The 22,643-nt window shown below is 34.8% G+C and overlaps 1 protein-coding gene across 1 annotated transcript; it reads right to left on the reverse strand.

Annotated features, from left to right (window-relative positions):
- Positions 1-5,589: 5,589 nt before the first annotated feature.
- Positions 5,590-22,640, reverse strand: LOC106091752 (uncharacterized). The gene is made up of 6 exons (XM_059369785.1): positions 21,686-22,640; positions 19,545-19,671; positions 11,841-11,961; positions 9,557-9,633; positions 9,106-9,487; positions 5,590-9,030 (listed from the first exon to the last, which is right to left on the reverse strand). Exons 1-6 carry the CDS (start codon positions 22,523-22,525, stop codon positions 7,245-7,247), a joined length of 3,333 nt encoding a protein of 1,110 aa, XP_059225768.1. The 5' UTR covers positions 22,526-22,640; the 3' UTR covers positions 5,590-7,244.
- Positions 22,641-22,643: the final 3 nt, after the last annotated feature.

A 22,643-nucleotide genomic window follows, 5' to 3' on the forward strand; every position in this document is an offset into this window, starting at 1 on the left:
AAAAATTATGTATTTATATATGGTAATATATATGTATACATACATTTGAGGGTTACATTTGTTATTATATTAAATCAAGGGTTAGTTTCCGAAATACATAAAAATAGGAATTTTCTATGGATTCTTAAAAATATTTTTGTTATTTTTTGTTTTCTAAGTTTACTTGTGGTGGTGTTTGTATAATGTTTTACATAAAGTCAAATGAACGTTTCTTATACATATATTAAATGTTTATATTGATTGTTTGTTATTTTAATTTCTTAAAGAAAAATTTGCAAAAATACTGCGAGTAGTAAGGAAAATATAGAAAAAATTTACATAGGCCGTGGTTAATCAAAAAGTTCGTTTAATCATAACTAACTAGAAAAAATATACATTATTTATATGTTTAAACAAACATAAATAAAATAACATAGCATAAGTTAAAATTTTGGTAAATTAAAAAATTGTATTTCATACGTTTATATATATTTTTGTTTTTATATTCATAATCAAAATTGGAGATTTTTCTCCAACACAATAGTATATCAAGTTAAAGAATTTTTTAATTTTTTAAATGTTTTGTCATTATTTAAAAAAAAAAAACTACAAATGAATTTAATTAGAAAGATATTGGGTATAAAAGTTTGCTTATGGGTTTGTAATGATTCTGTTTATTGAAATAGGTCTAAAATTGCTTTTAGTCCCTTTTCTCTAGTTAAAGAAATTTCCAGAAAAAGTTTTAAAATATTCAAAATTTTTATTTCATATTTTTTTGAATTAGGCTTTTATTTATTTCCTCATAAACTAAAATATTTCGCTTGAAATAATAATTGAATACAAAGGCCTACGAATCTTACAGCCCTAACGTGGGAGAAGAGTTTTGTTTTAATAGATATTATTTAACGGAATGCGGAAGGCGCATATCTTATAAGAAATCAGTAAGCTAGTATAGACAACCAACTTGTTTGGGTGTACGCTTTCTATGATAACCGCGCGAATGAAATATGAGCGGGTGCTGTGGGTTGCAGGCTGGCGACGTGCAAAACTGGTAAAACAGGACATTGCTTATCCTAGAGCTGAGTAAGCCTGATTTTGGACTGCTGGCTGGACATTGTACCATTAGGTTACACAGATATCTGCAGAATGTTCGATGAAAAGGAGGAGTTGGAGACAGTCCAGCAGCTTTTGTATCGCTATCCCACAATTGCGAGAAAATAATAATTGGTGAGTAAACTTTTCCGTGCTAAGAGTCTCTCAAGACACTTAGTCCTTTTGTCATATTGTAGAGGCTTGGTTTTGCTGTCTGGACCATATGCTCATCGGGAGAATTGTTCTCCGGCCTGCTTGGTTGCGTACTTTTTATATTATTCGTTGGTTTTCTCCTTTTCTGTCGTTTCTGTTACTTCTGCCTCCTTTAGAGCGAGCACAGTCGACCTAAGTTCTCCGATTGTAGTGGCTAGCCCCTCCATCTAACCATTCACTCCAACATAACATAGGATAGACAATAGGGACCGCCCATTGTGTTAACTTCAGCTTAAGTGTAAATCGATGCCCTATATTTCTCCAAGCAGAAGAAAAGCAAACAAAAGCCTTCTTCCAAGGCGAACACAACGTTCCTATGGTCCTTGAATGAAGCGGCTAGCAACACCACCTAACCGTGCATTCTATGCCCTATATATCTCCGGTCAGAAGAAAAGCAAACAAAAGCCTTCTTCCAAGGCATTGGTGCATTGTGTTAACTCAGTCGTATTTTTTTTTGTAGATATAGACCCAAGCTTAAACGAAAATGGAGTCTACAATACCGCATTACCAACTCACCTAAAGGAATGAACTAGTAAACACACACGTTAGGCTGGACAGAAGTGTCTTGGCTTTCCTTTGATATATATCTCATCGCAGAAGAAAATTTTTCTCCTTACGTTATGTTAATTTATACTGGCATTACTCTGGGGTTCAGTGAACCCACCCCTGTGCACGCTCCTTGGTAAGATAGATGCTTTCTATAATAACTTTATAACTTGTGGGCTGAGGAAGCACGACCTCGGATTACAACTAAGGGTCTTGACTGCAGTGTTTGTAGGGATAAGGAGGAGTTAAAGACGGTTGTTTTTATTGGATTCCTTTCCGACTCATAGTTCTCTAGTCATTTTGTTCTGTATGATCCCTATCCGGTCTGCTTGGCTCCCTTTCTTTACTGTTGCACTTTGATTGGATTGTTGTTTTTTTGATTGGATTCTTTTCCGACAAATGATTCTCTAGTCATTATATTCTGTAGAGCATGAAATGACCCCTATCCGGTCTGCTTGGCTCCCATTCTTTATTGCTGTACTAGCCACGCAATGTATGTGGCAGGAGTTAAGGATTCCTGACCAGCCTCTGGCAAGACTGGATTCCTCTGGTACAAAAAGACAATCGCAGCGTAACACATTCTTCATTCTCATGGACGCTGATATCTTTGCCTTATCATTTTCATTTTACTGTCTGTGCTTTACTATTTTCCAGGGCGAATGCAATAGACCTAAAGTGTTCGAGAGAAGCGTCTGGCAGAAGGTTGTTAAACGAGCACCCCTTTTAGTCTAACCTAAGACCATAAATAATAAAAAGAGGGGATCCAATAGCAGCCTTAATTCAAAATCATCTTATATAAGGGCCATTTTCTCAGAGTTCGGTTATAATTGATTCTATCGATAAACTGTCAACGGTTGTCATGCACGGTTTTTTTTGTTAAATTTAGAGAAAAAATCACCCGTTTTGACAAAAAAAATCGGCAATATCGGCACTCTGATTTTAAAAAATCGGAACATTTTTTAAACAATAGAACGCCTAGTTTTAAGAGAAAAAAAAAATAAAACGCCTTAATTAAAGCCGAACTTTAGATACACTCCACCATGAAAATTGTTAGAATATGGGTAAAAAATACTCCTTAAATGAGCTCAAGATATCTCATCGCGAGGTCGTCTTTATGGCAACTATGCTTAAATACGGTCACGATTTGACCCTATTTAGCGTGGACTCTAAACTAAAAGGTTAGTTTTATCCAGACATAATCTAACGTAACCTGTCTATTGTAAAAACACTATCTGCTTCAAATTTTGAACTTAATACATTACATTTTAAGGACTGCAGTATGATTGAGGCTAGCATGTCCGCCTTCAACGCTGAACGCCTGGGTTCAAATCCCGGCGTGAGCATCAACAAAATTTTCAGCGGTGGTTATCCCCTTAATAAAGCTGGCTACATTTGTAAGGTATCCTGTCATGTTCAAATTTCTCTACCAAGTGGTTTCGCTATGCGGCCGTTCGGACTCGCTATAAAAAAGCTTTAATCGGACTGCACTCATATATAGAAGTATCCCCTGTTCCTTAATGGAATGTTCTTGGGAAATTTAGTAGTAGTTAGTTAGTATGATTGACACATAGACATGGCACGGACAGATATTCTTTGAGTTTTACGACGATCAAGAATAAACATACAGAGGTAGACAAACAGAATATGTTCTTTGTTACGGTTTGGTTTAGTATTTGATTAAAAAAAATTAAATTTTAAAACAATTTAAATAATCGTTATTTAATTGGCACTCTGTTATTTTTGAAGCAAAAAATCGGCAAATATGGCAGCCCTATTGTAGTGGTACATTACTTAGAACATGTGTGGAATACTGAATAAACATTGGGTAATCACATCTAATTGTAATTGTAAGGAATAAGGCATGACATAATTACCAGGTAGTGTACCGTACAGCTGAGTACAATTATTTCTCGCATGTGCACCATCTGTCAACGAGTTTTGGTTGAGTGTATTTGTATTATAGTTAATAGCATACACAAGCAATGAAAAATGGGACGAGGTAGTAACATACACAAAATCAGAGTTGCACTAAGCACTGATTTTGACAGATAGTGCACTCAATATTTTGTTGTTGGACAACTGCCACTTCCTGGAAATGAATATATCTTGAAATAAGGGGAGCAAACTGTCTGCCAACTTCTAAAGCCTCTTTATTGATATCGAAAAAGGAACCCAGCTAGTGGAAGACTGTCCCTCTGATTCTGATTCATCTACCTTGACGGTTTTTGGTGGTAAGCCCTTTTTCATTGACGAATCCATGTATATACATACTGAAATATTTTATTTTCCACTAGAATTGCCGTTCAAGCAAACTCTTGAGTTGCACAAAAGTTTTGTTTAGTATTTTACACATTTTCTAAAATAAAATCCATTGGAAATCTGAGAATTAGATAATTGAAACTACTCTATAACCCTTGGCTTGTGCGAAACAACCAAAAAAGATTTTGCGATAGGCTTTTAAAAGAGCGAACTATCAAATTAATCATAAATTAACTTTTATAAATTTGTTATACATTTTTTGGCAATAAATCATGCTTCGCATATCATGATGGATGGCATTGATTTTCATTCTACACCCATTTTCCAAAAACGTTACATATTTTTTTACAAAGTCCCATTGATACGCTGCCATGACATGACCCATTTCGTTATTATGAAGTTATCAAATGTTTCTAGTGCGTTAAGTTTTTGTTTCCTTTTTTTTTTGGTTTTTGTTTGTGTTTCTAATTATAATGGAAGCATTTTCACAATAATTTTACAAAGTGTCCTAATAGTTCAATGCCTTAAGATTGGATTTGCCAATAACAAATAACCTACAATTTTATTTCGATTTTTTTTATAAATTCTGTTGACTCTAGAAAATATGTGAATATATAGCATATGTGTGTGGGCCTTATTTATGGCATTTTATAAGAGATCTATCCAAAAATAATATCTACATATATTTCTCATAAATGAATACAAACAAGGCCTATAATGGGGCTTATTACGTTACAAGATTATTTGTAAAATTTTTCAAAAATCACAATCCATCAAAATTACTTAAATAATGTACAAATAATCTTTAAGTGTAAACACCCAATTGATTTTTTCCATTTCCAATTAGGATTTGCGACTAAAAATGATTTTGATCAGTGTTGTTTTACTTATCAAATGTGATATTTGAATTTTGCTTTGTAATATATGCTGTGTTTTATTTCAGTACTTTATAGTGCAAATCAAGATTATTCAGTTTTTATTTTTTGTTATTGCATAATATTGATACCTTAGGGTTGATATTCTATTATGCTTTCGGAATAGCCGCTGAAATTCAGCAATACAATGTTTTTGATTCCATAATAAAACACGTTTCTTTATCTTCACTTATTGTGTTCTCTATTTTATATACTTTTTCTCACATAAATAAAGAAAAACGAACCACTAAAACCAATAAAACAAACAAAAATGATGCCGACAATAGTTTTAAGTGTTGCCACTATAGTAGTTTTTTTTGCCATTTTCCGCGCTATAAGCAGAGTACTACTTTTCCGCCAATTTTTAGCCAACGTTTCGCCTACGTTTTTTTATATGAAGTTTGACAGCATTGCGTCTGAAAAGCTGAACAGAATACTCAGCTTTAAAAGGGAATTTTGCACTGAAATTCTATCCAGAACATCTAACTTGCACTGGGTAGGGCTAAAATAAAACACAGCAATAATAATTTCAAAGTATTTGGGCTTTTCTTTCTGCAACCCATTATTCTTAGCCAGGATTTTGCGATCTCAGTATAGTAGCTTCTCATTAATCTCTTTATTTAGAAATAATTAAAATTCTCCTACTAAATATTTCCTGAAATACATTTGCTTACATTAGACATTCATCAATGAATCATTTCTTTATGTTGTTATTTCAAAGTGGCATACTTTTTGTATTGACATTGACATCACTTGAACTTGTTGAGATAACGGTGTTGCCAAACTGGTATTGTGTACAAATTTGTCAAAACATAACGTTTTCTCGTTTTTCTCATATCAGTGCTATTTCAATATCTACGTCTTTATTCAATATTTAAATAATGAATCAAATTAATTGTTAACGAAACTTTGTTATTTTTTTTTAGATAAAGAAGACATTATGTAAGAGTATCTAGTATACCAAAAAAGAAGAAACAATTTGTAACGGCACATTGTTGAGGGGGATTTTACACAACTTACAGTGATGCCAAAGGATTCAAAATGTTGATAATTTTGTAAGTAAAAAGTTGTTTATCTCGGTAGCTTGCTTCTCAGTTAGTTTTTTCATGTTGTATTTCAATGGCTTATGCGTCTGCGTCCGTGATGTCAGATCGACCACCTTCTTGGTTTTAAATGTTATTGTTTTACATCTTGTTTCTTGGTAATGGAGAGCATTATAGCTGCTTCTTACTTTTTTAGTTTTTGCAAAAAAACTATCTAAACAAGATTTTGATTACAGTGAGGTATATATTTTTCCCTGTTAACAAAGTCCTTGTATGCTTGATGTTTTTACACCTTATAGTTTTGCAATGTCATATACGATTTGTAACACACTATGGATGGAGTAATAGAGGTGTATGTGGGTGCATGAGTAGAAACAGTTTTAGCAGTTGTAGCAGAGACATAAGAAAAACCATAACTTTGCCTGTTGTCTATTATAAAAAATAAATAAAAATTAACACAAAACAAGTAATCCTCATTCGTTTTGCTTCAAGAGAGTAGAGCGAGAGAGAGATCATCAAGTTCATCCTTGTTTTTTTTTTTTTTGTTTTGTTAAAAATTATATGTAAGGTTTTATTTTTCAAAATCTTAAGTTTTAAAAATTATGCTTAAGTCTTAATTATAATATTAAAAAAATCTGGGGTTATTAATGATTTCATTATTGGTTTTCAGTTGTTTTGTTTTTTTTATCACATTGGCATGATTTCACTCTTAAGTTGGTTTACTTTAAACAGTGGTTTTATGTGGGGAGGAGGGCCGAAGAGGAGGGTATTTCCATTTGTATGCACTGCGGTCATCTGTAGGTTGTTATAAGCTCAGCTTATGTAGAGACATATACGCTATGGGAGGGGGGCCTTATAACCTTTTGACATTCTCTCTTGTGGGTTTGTTGTGGCAGGGGTTGTGCTTTATTCAACAAAATGACAGAAAATCAATGATTTGTCAATTCATTTCTTTTCCAAAGAAACAAAAACCATTTCTAAGGTTTTTTTCGAAAGGAAATCATTTTTTAGCTTGTACTTTTTATTTTATTGGTTTTGAACTTTTCATGAGAAAGTTTTTTGTGGTGTGGTTTGGGTGTGTGTGTGTTTGTTTAGTTGTAGTAGTAGTACTTTGATTCCTGTTTCCTTGTTTCTTTTATCTTTGTTGTCTTACATAAAGCTTTCGTTTAATACCTCTTTGAGATGTGTTGGTTCATTCCTAACACATAACTTCCTCGTTTAGAATTTCGTTTAGTAAACGATTCAAACTGTCTAGCCCAGTGAGGAAACCATTGTCGGGTCCATGGTGTATGGTTGTTGGTGGTGTGGGGAACAGAGCCGAACCATTGCGTGGCACAAATGCAGTGTGGGCAAAATCTATGAGTCGAACATCCACTACACAATGCATATCATCGCAGGCTGTGTTTGTGTCGATGTCTAGGGACTTTGAAATGTGCTGCATGAATTTTCGGTGCATTGATTTCTTGGGTAGTTGTTGTTTTGTTGCGGACTCCTTTTGCTGTGGTGCCGGCAGCACGGGTGGTAGTTTTGGCCCCGTTGTTGTTGTTGTGGGTGTTGTTGCTGGTGTCATGGAAGCATCTGATGCTGATGCTGTTGGCGTTGTGTCCGCAGACACCGAACTTGTGTCCACACGATGCAAAGCATTTAGTAGAAATTGTTTAATTTGTGCACTTTCCTTTGCCATAGAGGCAGGTGGTGGTGGCGTTGGTATTTGTTGTTGGCTCTTTGATGGTGAATTCATAATGGACACGGGTGTCGATGATGACAGTGAAGTGGATGTTTTAGTGGACTTTTTAGCCTGTGACGAGTTGTTGTGAGCTTCCTTTCTTTCGTGACCTTCAGAGCGATTGATGGCATCATCTTCATCGTCATCCTTGCAACGCAAACGTTTGACAGCACCTTTGACAGATTTAAGCGATGATGTTGTAGAGGATGCTGGCGATGCATTTACGGTAGAGGATGAATTTAGCGAGGAATTCTTGTGTTTCTTGCGACTCAAAGGTTTGGGTGTGGGAGGAGGTGTGGCCGTCGCTGCTGCAGCGGCCTCAAATGCATCCTGTTGCGATTTGTAGCGTTTCAGCATCACTTCCGTTTGGCTTATAATGCTGCTGTCATAGTCCGAAGAAGCTTCGTCTGAACTATTATTGCCAGTCTGGCGGCCGCTTGTCACAGCTTTGATTTGCTCGGATAGACCGGAGAAGTCATCGCTGCTGTTGCTGCTGTAGTTCATCCAGGAATCGCCGGAGTGTGGCGAAGATGTGGCTATACTGGGCATGGGTGGTTCAGGATCTAAGAATACTGTTTCTTCGGAAATGGGAATGAATGGTGCAGGTGTGGTGGAGGGGGTCGATGAGGCTGATGGCCGTGTTAACTCTGAGGATTTGCTGAGGCCCACATTAGAACCGGCTAATGGAGGTGGTGGTGGCATAGATCTACTATCACTTTCAGTCATCACAACATTGTTGGCATCCTCTTCTGCCTCCGCTTCCGACGACGAGGACAAATTGTGTTTGTCAAAGCCAGGATTTGTAGCATCCAAGGCAGATGCTGCCACCGTTGAGACTGAGGACAACACTGCCGCCGATGTGCCGCGTGTAGTATTATGCAAATGTCTAATGCGGGTTCTGAGATTCATATCGTTGGTAGAATCGTTCGAAGCATCTGCATCATAGCAGCACTGCTCGCCACCGGTGCTGCTGTTAGTGGCAGAGGCATTTCCACTATCTGCCGCCACCAAATGTAAGTCTTCGTCGGTATCATGTAGTTCTAATTCGTCGCCACCTTCATTGCCCTCCTCCTCTTCATCATGGTCGACTTCATCCTCAATGTCATCGTCATCGTCAATACTATTATCTGGATGATAGTCAAAGGTGCTTGATTTCTTAGTGGACTTCTTAGGTGTGGAGGGTGTGACCCAATCATCAAAGTCCATAGGTTGTACCATGGGATTGTCCTCAAAACCTTCGTAAACTATTAAAAGTGAGCTGGGGATGAAAAAAAAAAAAATAAAATTATAATTAAAAGAAAAAAACCTAGTTTTAACCACAGTCTTTACTTACCAGGAGTAAAATCTATAACTGGATTGTTTCTCAATCACTCGGCGCAATTGTAGCAAACGCTGTACAATTTTGCGTATGACACGTGTGCGCAAACGATATCCGTTATAGAAGAAATCATGCAGTGCCTGCTTGAAGCCCATCTCATTCAACTCACGGCCCCAATATTTATCACGCTTGGCGTACTGATCCAGATGTACTTGGTATGTTTGCATGCCACACAGGCGCACTCCCAACGATGCCGATGTGCTGGCAGCACACTTGGCCATTTGCTTAGAACGTTTCTCCGCCGATGCATCGTCTCCATGTTGGCGTGTGCCCATCTTTAAATCCAATATACAGGGATTACGAAACTGAGATGTGATATTTTCCAACATAAGGAAATCTGCAAAATAGAAAAAAATATAAAATTTTCATATAGGAATATCGCAGAGCAAAGCTATCGCTTTCTTACATTGCTTGTTGGAATTGTCCAATTGTGAGATACTCTTGATGACATCAGCCGCATTGCCGTTCTTGTGTACTTTCATTCTGTAAAGGTTTAGGGGAGAAAAAGAAGATTCTTAGTCAACTCATTCTTGGGGGGTGCTAATCTGATTGGCATAAAAACCCGTCGTCAAGTGGTTCTCCAAAAACTCTATGGTTTGGAAATTATTTTCATATATATACGTGGGTCTGTCACATGGTAGTGTGGTAGTATATTTTGCGATTTGTTTGGCCATTTTTAGTTTATGAACCAGCAATTGTTGGTACGGCCTAACGGAGCCTAAAATAAGTAGCAGAGTAATTTTGTTTTGCATGAAACACCCGCCCTACATCCATGTTTGCCAAAAATTACAAGTTTTGTTTAGGAGTATTCAAATTGACTTGTTCGAAGATTGACTTTCTTTAACTCCTATTTTAAAAAGCGTTGAAAATTTTAAATTAAAAATAATAATACTCCGCAATAAATTCTTATTTTAAAAATGTTTAACCAAAATAAAATTGCGCAGAAAATCCTATAAGAAACAGGGGATACCTTCCTTATATAAAAGCGTCCCATTCGAAATGTCGTGCCGTAGTATAACTCTTTTTGATAAATTATACGGTACGGTATTTATGTTCACAAATGTGTACAACATTAGCGAGGTCATAAACACCCGACCTTGAAGATGTGTCCTCCCTGATTTCACCATAGCCATTGAAGCGGCTCAGTGAATATTGCTGAAACAACATATAAATTTGTTTTCGCACGGAACCAGTCGCAGTTCGTTTAGCACCGTGATACTATTCCATTGCTTGGTGCACGACTGGCCAGTCTACAATGGCGCTGCATGATTATATTTTCTTTAACTGTGTTCGTGTACTCAAAGATTTGTTGCTGGAAGTCATTAGAGAGCAGCAAAAGAGAGGGGAGAGAGTGCGTGAGATCGAGATAAATGTTGAGAGTTTGGTAATATTTTTCCAGCAGAAATATGCAGCATCGAACAGCTGTTTTACGAAAACCAGCTGCTTCTTACTGTCCTGCAAGTTTTTACTGAAAAAGAACGCGAACAATTTGAGGAACTCTCTTTCTACTCCTGACTTTGTCTTAAATTGCAACAGCATGCACGGAGAACTTGTATTTTGGGATATTTGGTGGTCAGAATACTTGTATTTTGGGATATTTGGTGGTCAGAATAGTTACACCATTGAAATTTATAGCATGTATGTCGATGTCGAACGATTGCTTTGCGTTCGTCTAGTTTTTCAAACTAAAAGTCGAAATGTCGAACTGCCAGCGGTTTCTTCAAATTGTATGAAATTTGATAAGAAACGAAATATAACCGTTTCGGGCAGAAAATGAATAATGATCATTCACAATTGTAGGTCGAGAATATTAGCTTAGTATTTCCGGCAATTCACAATAGGAGGGCGAGAATATTAACTTCGTATTTCCTGCATGTTTCTTATTAAAGATTTTAAATGACGTACCGAGAATTTTTTTTTTAATTCTATGAAATTTTTGGACCCTATTACATTTCTTGCCATATTTAACTCAAACTTGGAGATAATGAAGAGCTTATATGACCATGAGAATATTATTAGTATAAACATAATAGCACGATTCTGATTTGATCCAAATCTTTCTCAGTACTATTGTTTCTGTCTGTTTCTTGATACATCTTCTATAATTTCCACAAAAACTACTTATAAATTTTAAAAGTGATCTGTTTTGTTTTAAAAAATTGTTTAATATTATTTTTATAATATTAATCTTTTGAGCAACTTTTCAATAATCAAATCTTCCTTCCTAATATAATTATCATTGTCATTAGCTCGACTCACTCCACTTTGGAAAAAAATAACTTAAATACATGACCGGATGTAATAAGCAAATTTTTTAATTAATATTTAAAGAAATACTAAAATAAAGAATTCTTAAAATCTCAAAGAGTTGCAAATTAAAGCTTTTAAATATTATTTTCAAGTTTTTTTTCGGATGTAGGGCGTGCGTTTTCTCGAATATATGTAATATTTAAACCACATATATATGTATGTACAAATCAATTAAATATACAAAATATTATTATTATTATTATTTGGTTTCATACCCATCATTAATATTTTTTCAATTACTCTCTCACAAACACAACCACAAAATATCTAAAAAATTGAAAATATTTTAATGATCCTCACAAAAAGATCGAAATATATATTGTATGTATATGGAAAGTAAAGAGATATATAAAATATTTTGATTTGATATAAACACCTACCTCAAGATCTCATCCCGTTTTCGTTTGGAGGCACTCATCTTGCGTTGGGGCTCTTCGCGGAAGCTGGGCGAATAACGTTTCTCTAGTTTACAACCTCCCATTGTAGTGGCTTGCATAACACCTGCAAGTAAATTGCGAATCATGCAACATATTAGTAAAGAGAGTGACATTTTGCAACGCGTTTCTTTTCTTGTTTTATTTAGAATGTATATGAATTCATAAAGATCTTTCTTTTTTCGGATCGATGGCACTAAATCACACATTGTGAGATGAGTGAAATAGAAGCAAAGTGATCTAACGAATTATTTAAATGAGAATTGTAAAGGACGATTTGGCGCTGTTATGCACTGAGTTACATCACAGTGAATTGAATGAAGGACAAATTCAAAAATATGCACGATCTGTTATCTGCACACAAATATTGAATTTACATACAAATGAATATGGTGAGATCAAAAAAACAAAATCAGGTAAAAAGAACTCGAGCGAATTAGTCTTATGAAAATAGCACTGTCGTTAATAAATAAATATTAGTGTTATGCTATTAAATTGCTATTCAAAAGTTTTGTAGGCCAATTTTCAAAAGAAGTGACAATTGTGTATTCAACTGAACATACATAGCGATGATAATTGAAAAGAAATTTATAGTTATTTTGATATTTGAATTATAATTTATAGCTGGCGGGAGTGAAGTAATTAGGCTTTTCGAAGCGATCTGGATGGTTCAACGGTAGGAACTAGAAGGCATCTTCCTTCTTCTGTTCCTGTGGTATCACAATGGACGAAAACGTCTAAGTGAGTCTAATGGCAGACTGCCACTTTAACCTAACCTAACCTATAGTTTCAATCATGGTAGAATCAAATAAAAGGTGGTGTCAAACAACAAAAAATTGTGATACAACTCTGTTCCACTAACTTTAAACTAACAGTGATATTAACAAAACTTAATGTATATTTTAAATATGTTTATTTGGCCGATTTCCTTTATAGAACTGTCAAATAAACCTCTTAAAAGGCTTCATTAAGTTTAGTGAATAATGCTGTAAATGTATATGTGGATGATATGCGTCCGTGTATCACAGTCTGTGTTTTAAATATAGCTAGAGTTTATATCATAAACAATTTTATATCATAAAATACTTGGTGGTGGATATACTAGAATAGCGAACTTGGTATTTCATAAAAAGAGTTTAATTAAGTTATTCATGAATATTTATTTTCTCTGGGAGGGACAGCGGGTTGCCCCAATCAACTTGGTCATTGCGAAACTCTTTAATAGAAAAAAAATAAAGGTTTGATTAAGAAATCTGTGTTTTCAATTAAAAAATTTGCTGAAAACGGTCCTATAAAGAAATTTGTATTACTAATAAACGACTTTGCAATTTTAATTTATGACAATCTGAATAATTCAATAACAGCGGCTATCTACTCAATAAACCAATTAATTTGAAAATATTTTATTTCCTCAAAATATATTTAACTGACTTAATTCAAGTAAATAATAATAATTTTACATAAATTAAATTTTTTTCATTTTTAACTTTTTTTGCCTGTTAAGGTGAAGATCATTAAATTTAAAAATTTTTCAATCATATTAATTGTAATCGTATCATAGAGGCGTTTTCGCAATTAATACGATTCAAATAGAACATACCAACGTACGGCCATTGAAGCCATCACACCTAATATGGTTGAAAAGTCTTCTAACCAAAGACGAAACGCGTCCCATAGTGGTTGGTGTGTGTTGCTATCTCTGGCTTCCCTTTTCCATTTGCAAAGAAAATCTCCGATCATTGAGCTAGTCTCGAAAGAGCAACAAACAAAAAAATTGCAGAAACGCATGTCCCACTGTGAATCAAAAATCCTCTAGGGAGAATCGGATCGTTACAAAACAAGAGAGTGTAAAAGTTAAGGAACAAAGATTTCAGCACAACTATGGGACACATAGCACTACGGGCACACTAATACAAAATAGGTGCTGCAAGTGACAGCGAAAGTGAAGAAGGCGTAAGATGCTGAAGCATTTCCTATACAAACGACGGGCTTTCGTGGAAATGCACCAACTTAGAGCCAGCTAGGTCAGCCTGTCTTATCTAAATTAAAAACAAATGGTACCACAATATTTTTTTTTTTAATTCTTCAAATGTCTTCAATTTTAATTTTAAATTTAAAGTTACGGTTTGTCATTAAGATGTCATTTATTTGAAACGACTACGACAATTCAGTAAAACGATGCAATTGCTTAGATCAGCTGGGCTAGTGACGCTACCATGTATTTAAGTCAACCATGATTTCAATATTACTGAAAAATTTAGCATTCGGGTTTAATAAAATGGACACTCCTGTTTAATTTGTTTTTCTTTTGTCGTATACCCTCCACACTTGGTCTGGGGAATGTCCATTTCTTCGTTTTTTTTTCGAACACCTTGAAATAGTGTTCAAGGCCCTTTAAGTATAAACCAATGTATGTTATTGATTCGTATTACATTTTTAGTTGATCGAACGAATAAAGTCAGCCGCTTAAATTATTGCATACTTCTTATTGATGGAGCTCGCTTGGGATTGTAAATGGATGAAATCGGCCCAAGCTTAGATATACCTCTCCTATATACCGATCTTCCGAAGTGATGTGATTGTGACCTTCAACTTTCATACCAAATATTGTCCGAATCGATTCTAACGTCTTGACATTTTAAATCGATCTAGCCATGTCCCTCTGTCAGAATTACGATAGCGGTCGAACGAATAAAGATAATTGCTTAATGATGAATTTGCACAGAAACATTTTATTGATGGGCCACATCGATTGATGTAGTTCCCATAAAAAGTGGTTCTTTGATTTGACTTCTTGGGCCTCTGGAAGCCTCAACTTTCAGCCTTATATATGATTTTAAACAACTAGGCTGAAATTTTATATATGATGTACGTTTATATCTTCCAACATACACACTATTGCGGACTTATGCTCTCTAACCACCAAGTAAATATCGCCCTCGTAAAACTCAATCACACAATATGATGTCTTGAGAACCTAGAAAATTCTGTCATTACCCGATTTGATATCTTCAAACTAATCCACATATAAACTAATGAGTCGACTATGGTTTGCAACTCGACTACAGTTGCGTTGCCAGGAGACAAAACCACGAAGCAAAAAATAGTAGAAAGTTGAAAATTTTTTCCAATTTCATTCAATATCAGTGTTTTTAAAGTTCAGCTAAGAAATTTGTAAAAAGTACGAATTCAATATAAAAATTAAAAATTTTGGAACAAAATTGGCCGTTGGCAATGCAGCTGAAGTTGGGTTGCCATCCATAATCGAGCCATAATTTAATACGTGTAAATTTTTTCCAGAGTCCATTGTGGTGAGTACCCAAGATCAGTCTGGCCGAAATTCACACATTTTACTTGTTTATTGTTTAATACAATATTTAATTTTTTTTTTAAATTAATATTTAAAATGGTTTATGTTAAAAACTTTAAATAAAAATTAATTTTTATTAGTTTTATATGTGTTTTTTTTTGATCGTCTTATTATAAAATTTAGTTATTTATTTTGATTTATCATGGTTGATTAAAAAAAAACAAACCCTATGAATGTTCAGTTGGAAGTACGACTATGTCTTTAACAATTTGAACAAAAATTAATTAAAGTTCCCATAATTTCTGTAAATTCCGAAACAAATCTGACCTGATAAAACTGTTCGATGTTTTTCGTATAAATATAATTTTTTATAATTAAAATATTAATAAAAAAATTAATAAATATAAAGGTATTTAGATATATATAATAAATATGAAAGTAATTTTGTTGATTAATGGATATAAATAAACAATTTTAGTAAATTCAAATATTATACAAACCCGTTGTACTCGTTTAACGTTTTAGGTTATTTTTTCTCGGTTTCACTCATTTAGCGGATGAGCAGGAGAGCATTGTGAGTTTTGGTTATGGTTCGTGACGGGGCTGTAGAGTAGTAGTAGTAGTAGTAGTGGTAGTAAGAGGTCCCTAAGAGGCACGGACACGACACACTCACTCACTCACACCACACACTCGCAAACACAAAACTTTTTTAAAGAGTCCTCGCAGAACAGTTTTGTGTACGAACGAACGAACGCTTACAAGCAAGGAAGACTACACACGAATGAGTTCTTGACGGACGATGGATGTGCATTCTTCTGTTTTGTGAATACAACGAGACAATAATAGATACATAGAGGTTTGTGTAGCGTTTAACAAAAAAAATAGTAGATAGTAGTGCTTTTTTTTAAATAACAAATTACTCTTTTATGGAGCTTCGAGAGTCTTCAATGTAAAAGCCTCCGCGTGCTAGATAGACACAGACATTAGGGTCCGCCGCGTTCCTTCGCGTGTTTTGGGCTTCTCCTCCTCATTCAATGACTTAAGAGAGAGAGTCTTATACAGAGCACGCTTCGTTTTCTCAATGTTCTCTCAGCACCGAGTAAGTTTGTGGATGGAGCCGTCTTTTTTCCGGCAATTTGGCTGTTTCGGAATAGTACGATTATTTAAATGTACATAAAGAACTACATGGTATATATGTATGTAATAGTCCTGGCTTAAGGGGTTCTAAATAAGATTCGTCTTTTTGTTCTGTTCTGTTCAGTTTTTGTGGTTTGATTGAGTTTGGTTGTTGCATTAACGTTTATGACACTTACCCCAATATCATTAAGGCGTTTTGGCAAAGAAGATTTTAAGTTTAGGAGGCACACTTTGTTTGGAACACACTTTATCAGCTTTTGTTTTTTTTTCGTTTTTTGCATTTCTCAACAACAACTTTTACATACAGTTCAATTAAAACAAGCTGTAAAATCAAAGAAATTCCATTTTAATTGCCTCGCATTATTTCAAACATTTGAAAGCAACTCAAATAGATATTTGCTATTAATTAGAAATCACAGTTTATTTTAATTGCCTTGAACAAGCGCAACGTAATTGAGATACTAAAAGGGTGGAGTGTACACAGTTATAACTAATAAAAGTCTGCAAGCAAATTAAAGAGAATTATGTCTTTTTTATACTGTCTTCCGCGGGAATTACTTCTGCCTGCCTTCACAATCCCTGCACACGTTAGTCTATATGATAAGACTTCTGTTCTAGCCAACGACGACAAAGCCATATGCCAATCATGTTTAAATTCGGCCATATAATCTTGAAGGATTAGCTTGCATATAGCTGGAGGCATACCCACAGATTCCAGTTCCCAAGGTATGTGTATATATATAGTTTCTAGCTTGTTTGCTTTGCAACAGAGACATAGCTGCTTTTAAAAACGATCCTCCGATTTGGCTTTTTGCGTCCCGCGTGATCCGTGAAATAGTCTTATGTCCAAACTGATAAAACCAAAATAAAACCATTCATAGACCGATTTTCTTTCGGTAAAATAAGCAATATTAGCAGAGGCTTTGGTATTGGGTACTCAAAGTTCGGCTCAGTCAAACCTTGTAAATTTGCCCACGAACATTCCATTAAGGATAATTCTGTCATATAAATGGGTGCTATCCTATAAAAGTTTAAGCTCAATGATAAGGAACCTACTTTTTATTGCCGAGTGAAAAAGGCTTTCCGCACAGTTGATATTTACTTATTTATTTTATTTGCAGTATAGTACAAGTTTTACAACTTATATGTGTGGTACTACCTAAGGCAAATACCTCACAAATGTCGCCAGTATAACGAGGGCCCGTTCTTACCGGATTTTGAACCCAGGCGTTCAGTGTCAAAGGCTGACAGAGCTAAGGTGGCCTTAAAATGTCGGCCAAACTTAGAACGCTTCTTATTGTTTTCTTCTTGGTCACACTTGAGGGGATATTGTGATTGTGATTAGCATTTGTAACTGTGATTGAATAAAAATTACAGCTGTGGAGTTCCCTCGTGTACTTGTACAGAATAGTTAAATTATGTATAGATAAAGAATTTGAACTTCGCACTTAGACTGGTTGGTGGCGTTTGTGAATATAGATACGAGTACATGAGAATCATCTAGGAACATGCCGCAAGCAGAATTCTGCTCTCAATGGCATGCAGTTTGCATCTTTTGCATTTTTTAATGCACGTATATATGGTTTGGGCAGTCGTAGCTTTCAATGTGTGTAGAATGAAAGCATTCTTTTATTTCTTTTCGCTGATTGATTTAGATTTTTTTAATTTTTTTGGCAGAGCTGCCGATCATTTTACAATGAAAGAGTATAGAAGTTGAATGAAAATGACTGCTAGAGGGAACTACCTCTAGTACTTGTACAGCAAATTTTATGATTGCCATCCGGAGAAATTTTAAAAAACAACATCTTATTGTGAATGGTGGCGTTAATAATGGGGAATAAACGGATGTTTAGATGAATTATTTTGCAATTGCCTGCAAAAATAGAAGTCATTGTTAATATAGGAAAACACATGGCAGGATATTCTCGTTTGCGACAAGAATGCCATTCAACAAAAGGCATTTTCGGGACCAACCAGTTTTTTTGCTGACAAAAAATATAACTGGCTCTTCTTATATGGGAATTTAATTTTGAAATATACATTGGTTCACAAAAAATTCGTTCATCATTGGCTACACAATAAATTTGGTACGATTTTGCAATTCACATCCAGAGATATTACCAATCGAAATGCTCAAATGCTATATAAAATATTAAATGCTGTGTACACTCCCCCTGCTTTTCACTTAAACCGTCAGAGATTAGTAGCAGTTTTCGCTGTATAATAATAATCGCAAAGCAATGATTTGACTCGAAGTGTTAAGATGCTGTTTGGTGGCTTTTTTTTGATTTAGATTTTATTTGTCTAAAGATATATTTGAAATAATTTATGAATAATTATTTAGGGTAAATTATAAAAATTGTATGTATCTTTCATTTTTTTTAAACTATCTAAATCTTGATTTTTTCAATTTCATTTTTTTTTCTATTTTATTCAAAAATATCACAGTTTTACTTAATGTATATAATTTTTGGTATTGTATAAATTTTAATGCATTCGTGTTTGTATCTAAGAAGTTATACTAAATTGTTTGGCTAAAAGTAAATGAAAGAAAGAATAAAAAAATATACATATAAGATATACACTTGGTTTTTTTTTGGTATCAAGATTTGTCTGATTTTTTTCTCAAAAGAGGCGTTGAAATGTTGTTTTCTTTTATCACAGTTTTATTTTTATTTTTCGTTTTTCTTTTCGTTTTCGTTTTGTTTTGGCAATTCTTTACAATTTTTTTAAACGTTCTATCTTTTGTTTGCTTAAGAGGAATGATGTGTTTTTTCTACTTCAAATACATTTTACATAAAATGTAATGGGTTTTTTGGAAACAATAATGGTTGGTTGTTTGATTGAAATGTTTTACTACAAGTGTGAAAAGTGTTAACAATAGTGTTGAAATATTTAAAAAAAAAATTTTTTTTTTGCTTTATATATTCTTCTTGAATTTGTTTGGGCTTTTTTATTTACAAATGAATTAGTTTGAGACAAAAACATAAGACAAGGCATCAACATCAGCAGATAGATGATATACAAGTATACATCATACTATATATAATTAAAAATTATGTAAAATTTTTTGTTATATTTTTTTTAAGTTTTAAGCTGTTGTTTTTTTTTCATTCAATTAATGCATGAATGTTGATGAAACGAAGAAACGAGATGGGTTTTGTACGGAAACGTAAGACGGTGAAAATTTTTTAAACTCTTACCTTTATATTTGGGAACAAACTTCTGTATATCCTGCGGAATGTTTTGATAAAAATCCAATTCACGCAAATTAAGCGGCTTTATAACAGTCGATTGATTAAGCAACAATAGGCGGGTGTGTCCTCCGACCTGGAATATACGAGAGGGATAGTTGAGTACAAAACAACAATAACAAAAAATAATAGCAATTAACAATCCAATGAAACAAAAAAAAATTGCAATAAAGAAAGCGTTTATAATATCGATGGCTTAATATAAAAAGGGCCTAACTAGATTTATTTTCAAAATAACGTTTTTTGTGTGTTTATTTTGAAAGACAAATGTCAGAGGCAAGCCACCTTAAAAATAAGTGTGCATGGTAGACTCAGACCTTTTACCAGCAATCGTTGTTGATGGTTACGACTCTCAACATAATTAATTCGTTGAGCTATTGTAAGTGTTTTTGGTGATGAGCATAAAATTATTGCTGGCCGTATTTTACATTTTGAGCAATACTCAAGAGGGTCCACATTGACCATAACTGAATAAAAGACACACAGACAACTACCGTTCAAAGTTATGAGAGCTGAAATTAATTTGCGCGATTTGTAATGGCTAGGGTAAAGAAAAAAATTAAAGTAAGTCTGTCACTTTTGAACAGACGGAGACAGAAAGCACGTGCGTCACTGATAAAAGCAATTCTGATCCAAAAATAAAAAAGCAAGTGAAAAAAAACACACTCAACAAAACTTGATCTCATATTCCTTTGCTTGCTTTGGCTTTAAATGGCACTCATCTAAATGGTGCTCATTTGCCAACAACACACGATGTCCGTCGACCAAATTGAAAGTCAAAGCCACTGCACGATTACTAAAACATTCTAACATCTTTATTGTTTTCGTGCGTGTGTTTCTAGCTAATTTTGATTTTATGTTGCATGGGATACAGACTATTGATTTGGCCAAAGTGGCTATTGAGTGCCAAATTTTAGGTCTTATGCAGTTCTCTCATCGTTTTCAGCTAATTATCGGTAAGCATATCGGTTGTAGACCATGGACGTAACAACCAGACTGGGCACAAAGCACGTGTAAACCAAGAACGGCTAATCATGTTCGGCGCTTTATTTCGTCCACACAGTTGCTGCCTAATTCGCCGGATTTGAATCTGATGAATCTATTTTGTTAATTTTTAGGGCAAAGTAGGGACATAAAATTTGCGCTGTAAAAAGCCATAGTGGGGGAACGGGCCAAAATAACAGCAGATTACTATCGTGCAGCTTGAAACTAGTGTTTTGACCGACTTCGAACAATTATCAAAATAATAAGTGGCCACATCGAACAAAAGTGAATGATTTCTGAAATTAAGATTATTTCAGCACACTTTTCTCATTTTAAGAAATTAAAATTATTTTCATACAAAAAATGCGGTCTTTCTTTCTTGATTCGGCTGCATATGCTATTGCTAAAGAGCATACATTTGCCACATAATTTTCAACTTTAATAAAATATCTATCAAATTTTTCACCTAGTCATAACTTTTTTTAGGACTGCCACTTATTTTGGCTATATTATGATTAATTCGATAGGTTAGGAAATTAATCCGCCCTATGACACTATGGGCATACACCTTTCTTTGTTTTTTTTTTTATTTTTCCAAACTTTTCTTCTTTTTTTATAACTTTATTTTGGACAGAACGTGTTTCTCAATACTTGTTAAGTTATAATAACACATTTTTGTGTAAACGGTAATCGTTAGACATCAAAAAAATCAAATGATTTTAATTCTTCAGTCATGACTGATGGTTATGTGTACATGTGACGCATACACCCTATTTTCACCAATCCTATTACAATGACCATGCATCATGATGTGCCATGTAAAGTCCCTTTACGAGCCATGCTAAATGGCAAATGACCTTTTGGGTTTGCTTTTCCACGTTTGTAGGTTGGTAGAGCATTGTTCTCATATACCAGGGCTAGATTCAGCTTATAATGCAATTACCGGTTGACAATAAAATCTGATATTTCACTAAAAAAAAAAGTGGTGACTAATCATTTTGCCCATTTAAGGAGCCTTAACACCCTTGGATTCATTTGTTAGCCGTTGAGATAATTTTTTAGCTTTTTTTTAAATATTTTTACCTAGTAAGATAATGTATATTTACCTGGTTAGATAAAGGCTGTAATGCAACTTCATCTTCACTTTCCAAATGATCCTTGCTCAACTGGGTCTGAAAGTGTTGTTTTAGTGTTTGCTGTTGTTGTGTAGCTAAAACACCCAAATGATTTGTTGTTGCTGCTGTTGCTGATGCTGCTACATTGAGATTAAAATTGCCACTACCACTAGTTTTGCCCACATTGTTGGTTGATGAGGATTCAGAAACTGCATGTTTGCCTCGAACAAAGTCAATAGCACCGGTGTTTGTCGCCAAGCCTGCACACGATTCTGAACGTTGACGCTGATGTCCTAAATACTGATGTAGGGCAGAAGCGGCATTGGCTAAGGGATGGGCTTGCGGTGGTTGTTGCTGCTGCTGCTGATTGTTGTTGGACTGCTGCTGCAGTGGATGCAAAACTGAATTGTTGGCAACAGTTGAGCTAGCCAACGATTTCAAATTATTGCTGCTTACAGACAATTGCTGCAAATTGGCAGTGACCAAAGTGCTTGTGGCAACATGTTGGGGCTGTTGGGTGGTGGCGGCGACGGCGGCGGCAAAGTCGACAACTGCGGCGTTGCTTAAAGCTGTTGCTGCCAATGACGGTGTGGCCGATGATGATGACGACGAAGTTGCACTATGACTGCCAAATTGTAGTGGCGACAATTGGTTTAGATTAGGAGCAACTTGGCCAACATGTTGCTGATGCTGTTGTTGCAGCTGTTGCTCATGCTGATGATGATGGAATTGTTGGTTTTGGTGATGTTGTTGTATAGTATTTGGAACATGTTGATGATATGACGCACAGTCAGAATCTCCCATGCCCCAGTCCCCCAGAAAATATACCATACCCTTCCACGTAAAACAGTTTAAACAATTGTCCGACGTCTCGGTTTAAATAAATTGCAATGGTTTTCCTTAGAATCCACTCAAGCAAAACCACCAAGGGGAATTATTTTTGAGTTTC

This window comes from Stomoxys calcitrans, chromosome 5 (genome assembly GCF_963082655.1).
Source record: "Stomoxys calcitrans chromosome 5, idStoCalc2.1, whole genome shotgun sequence".
Classification (NCBI taxonomy): Eukaryota; Metazoa; Arthropoda; class Insecta; order Diptera; family Muscidae; genus Stomoxys; species Stomoxys calcitrans.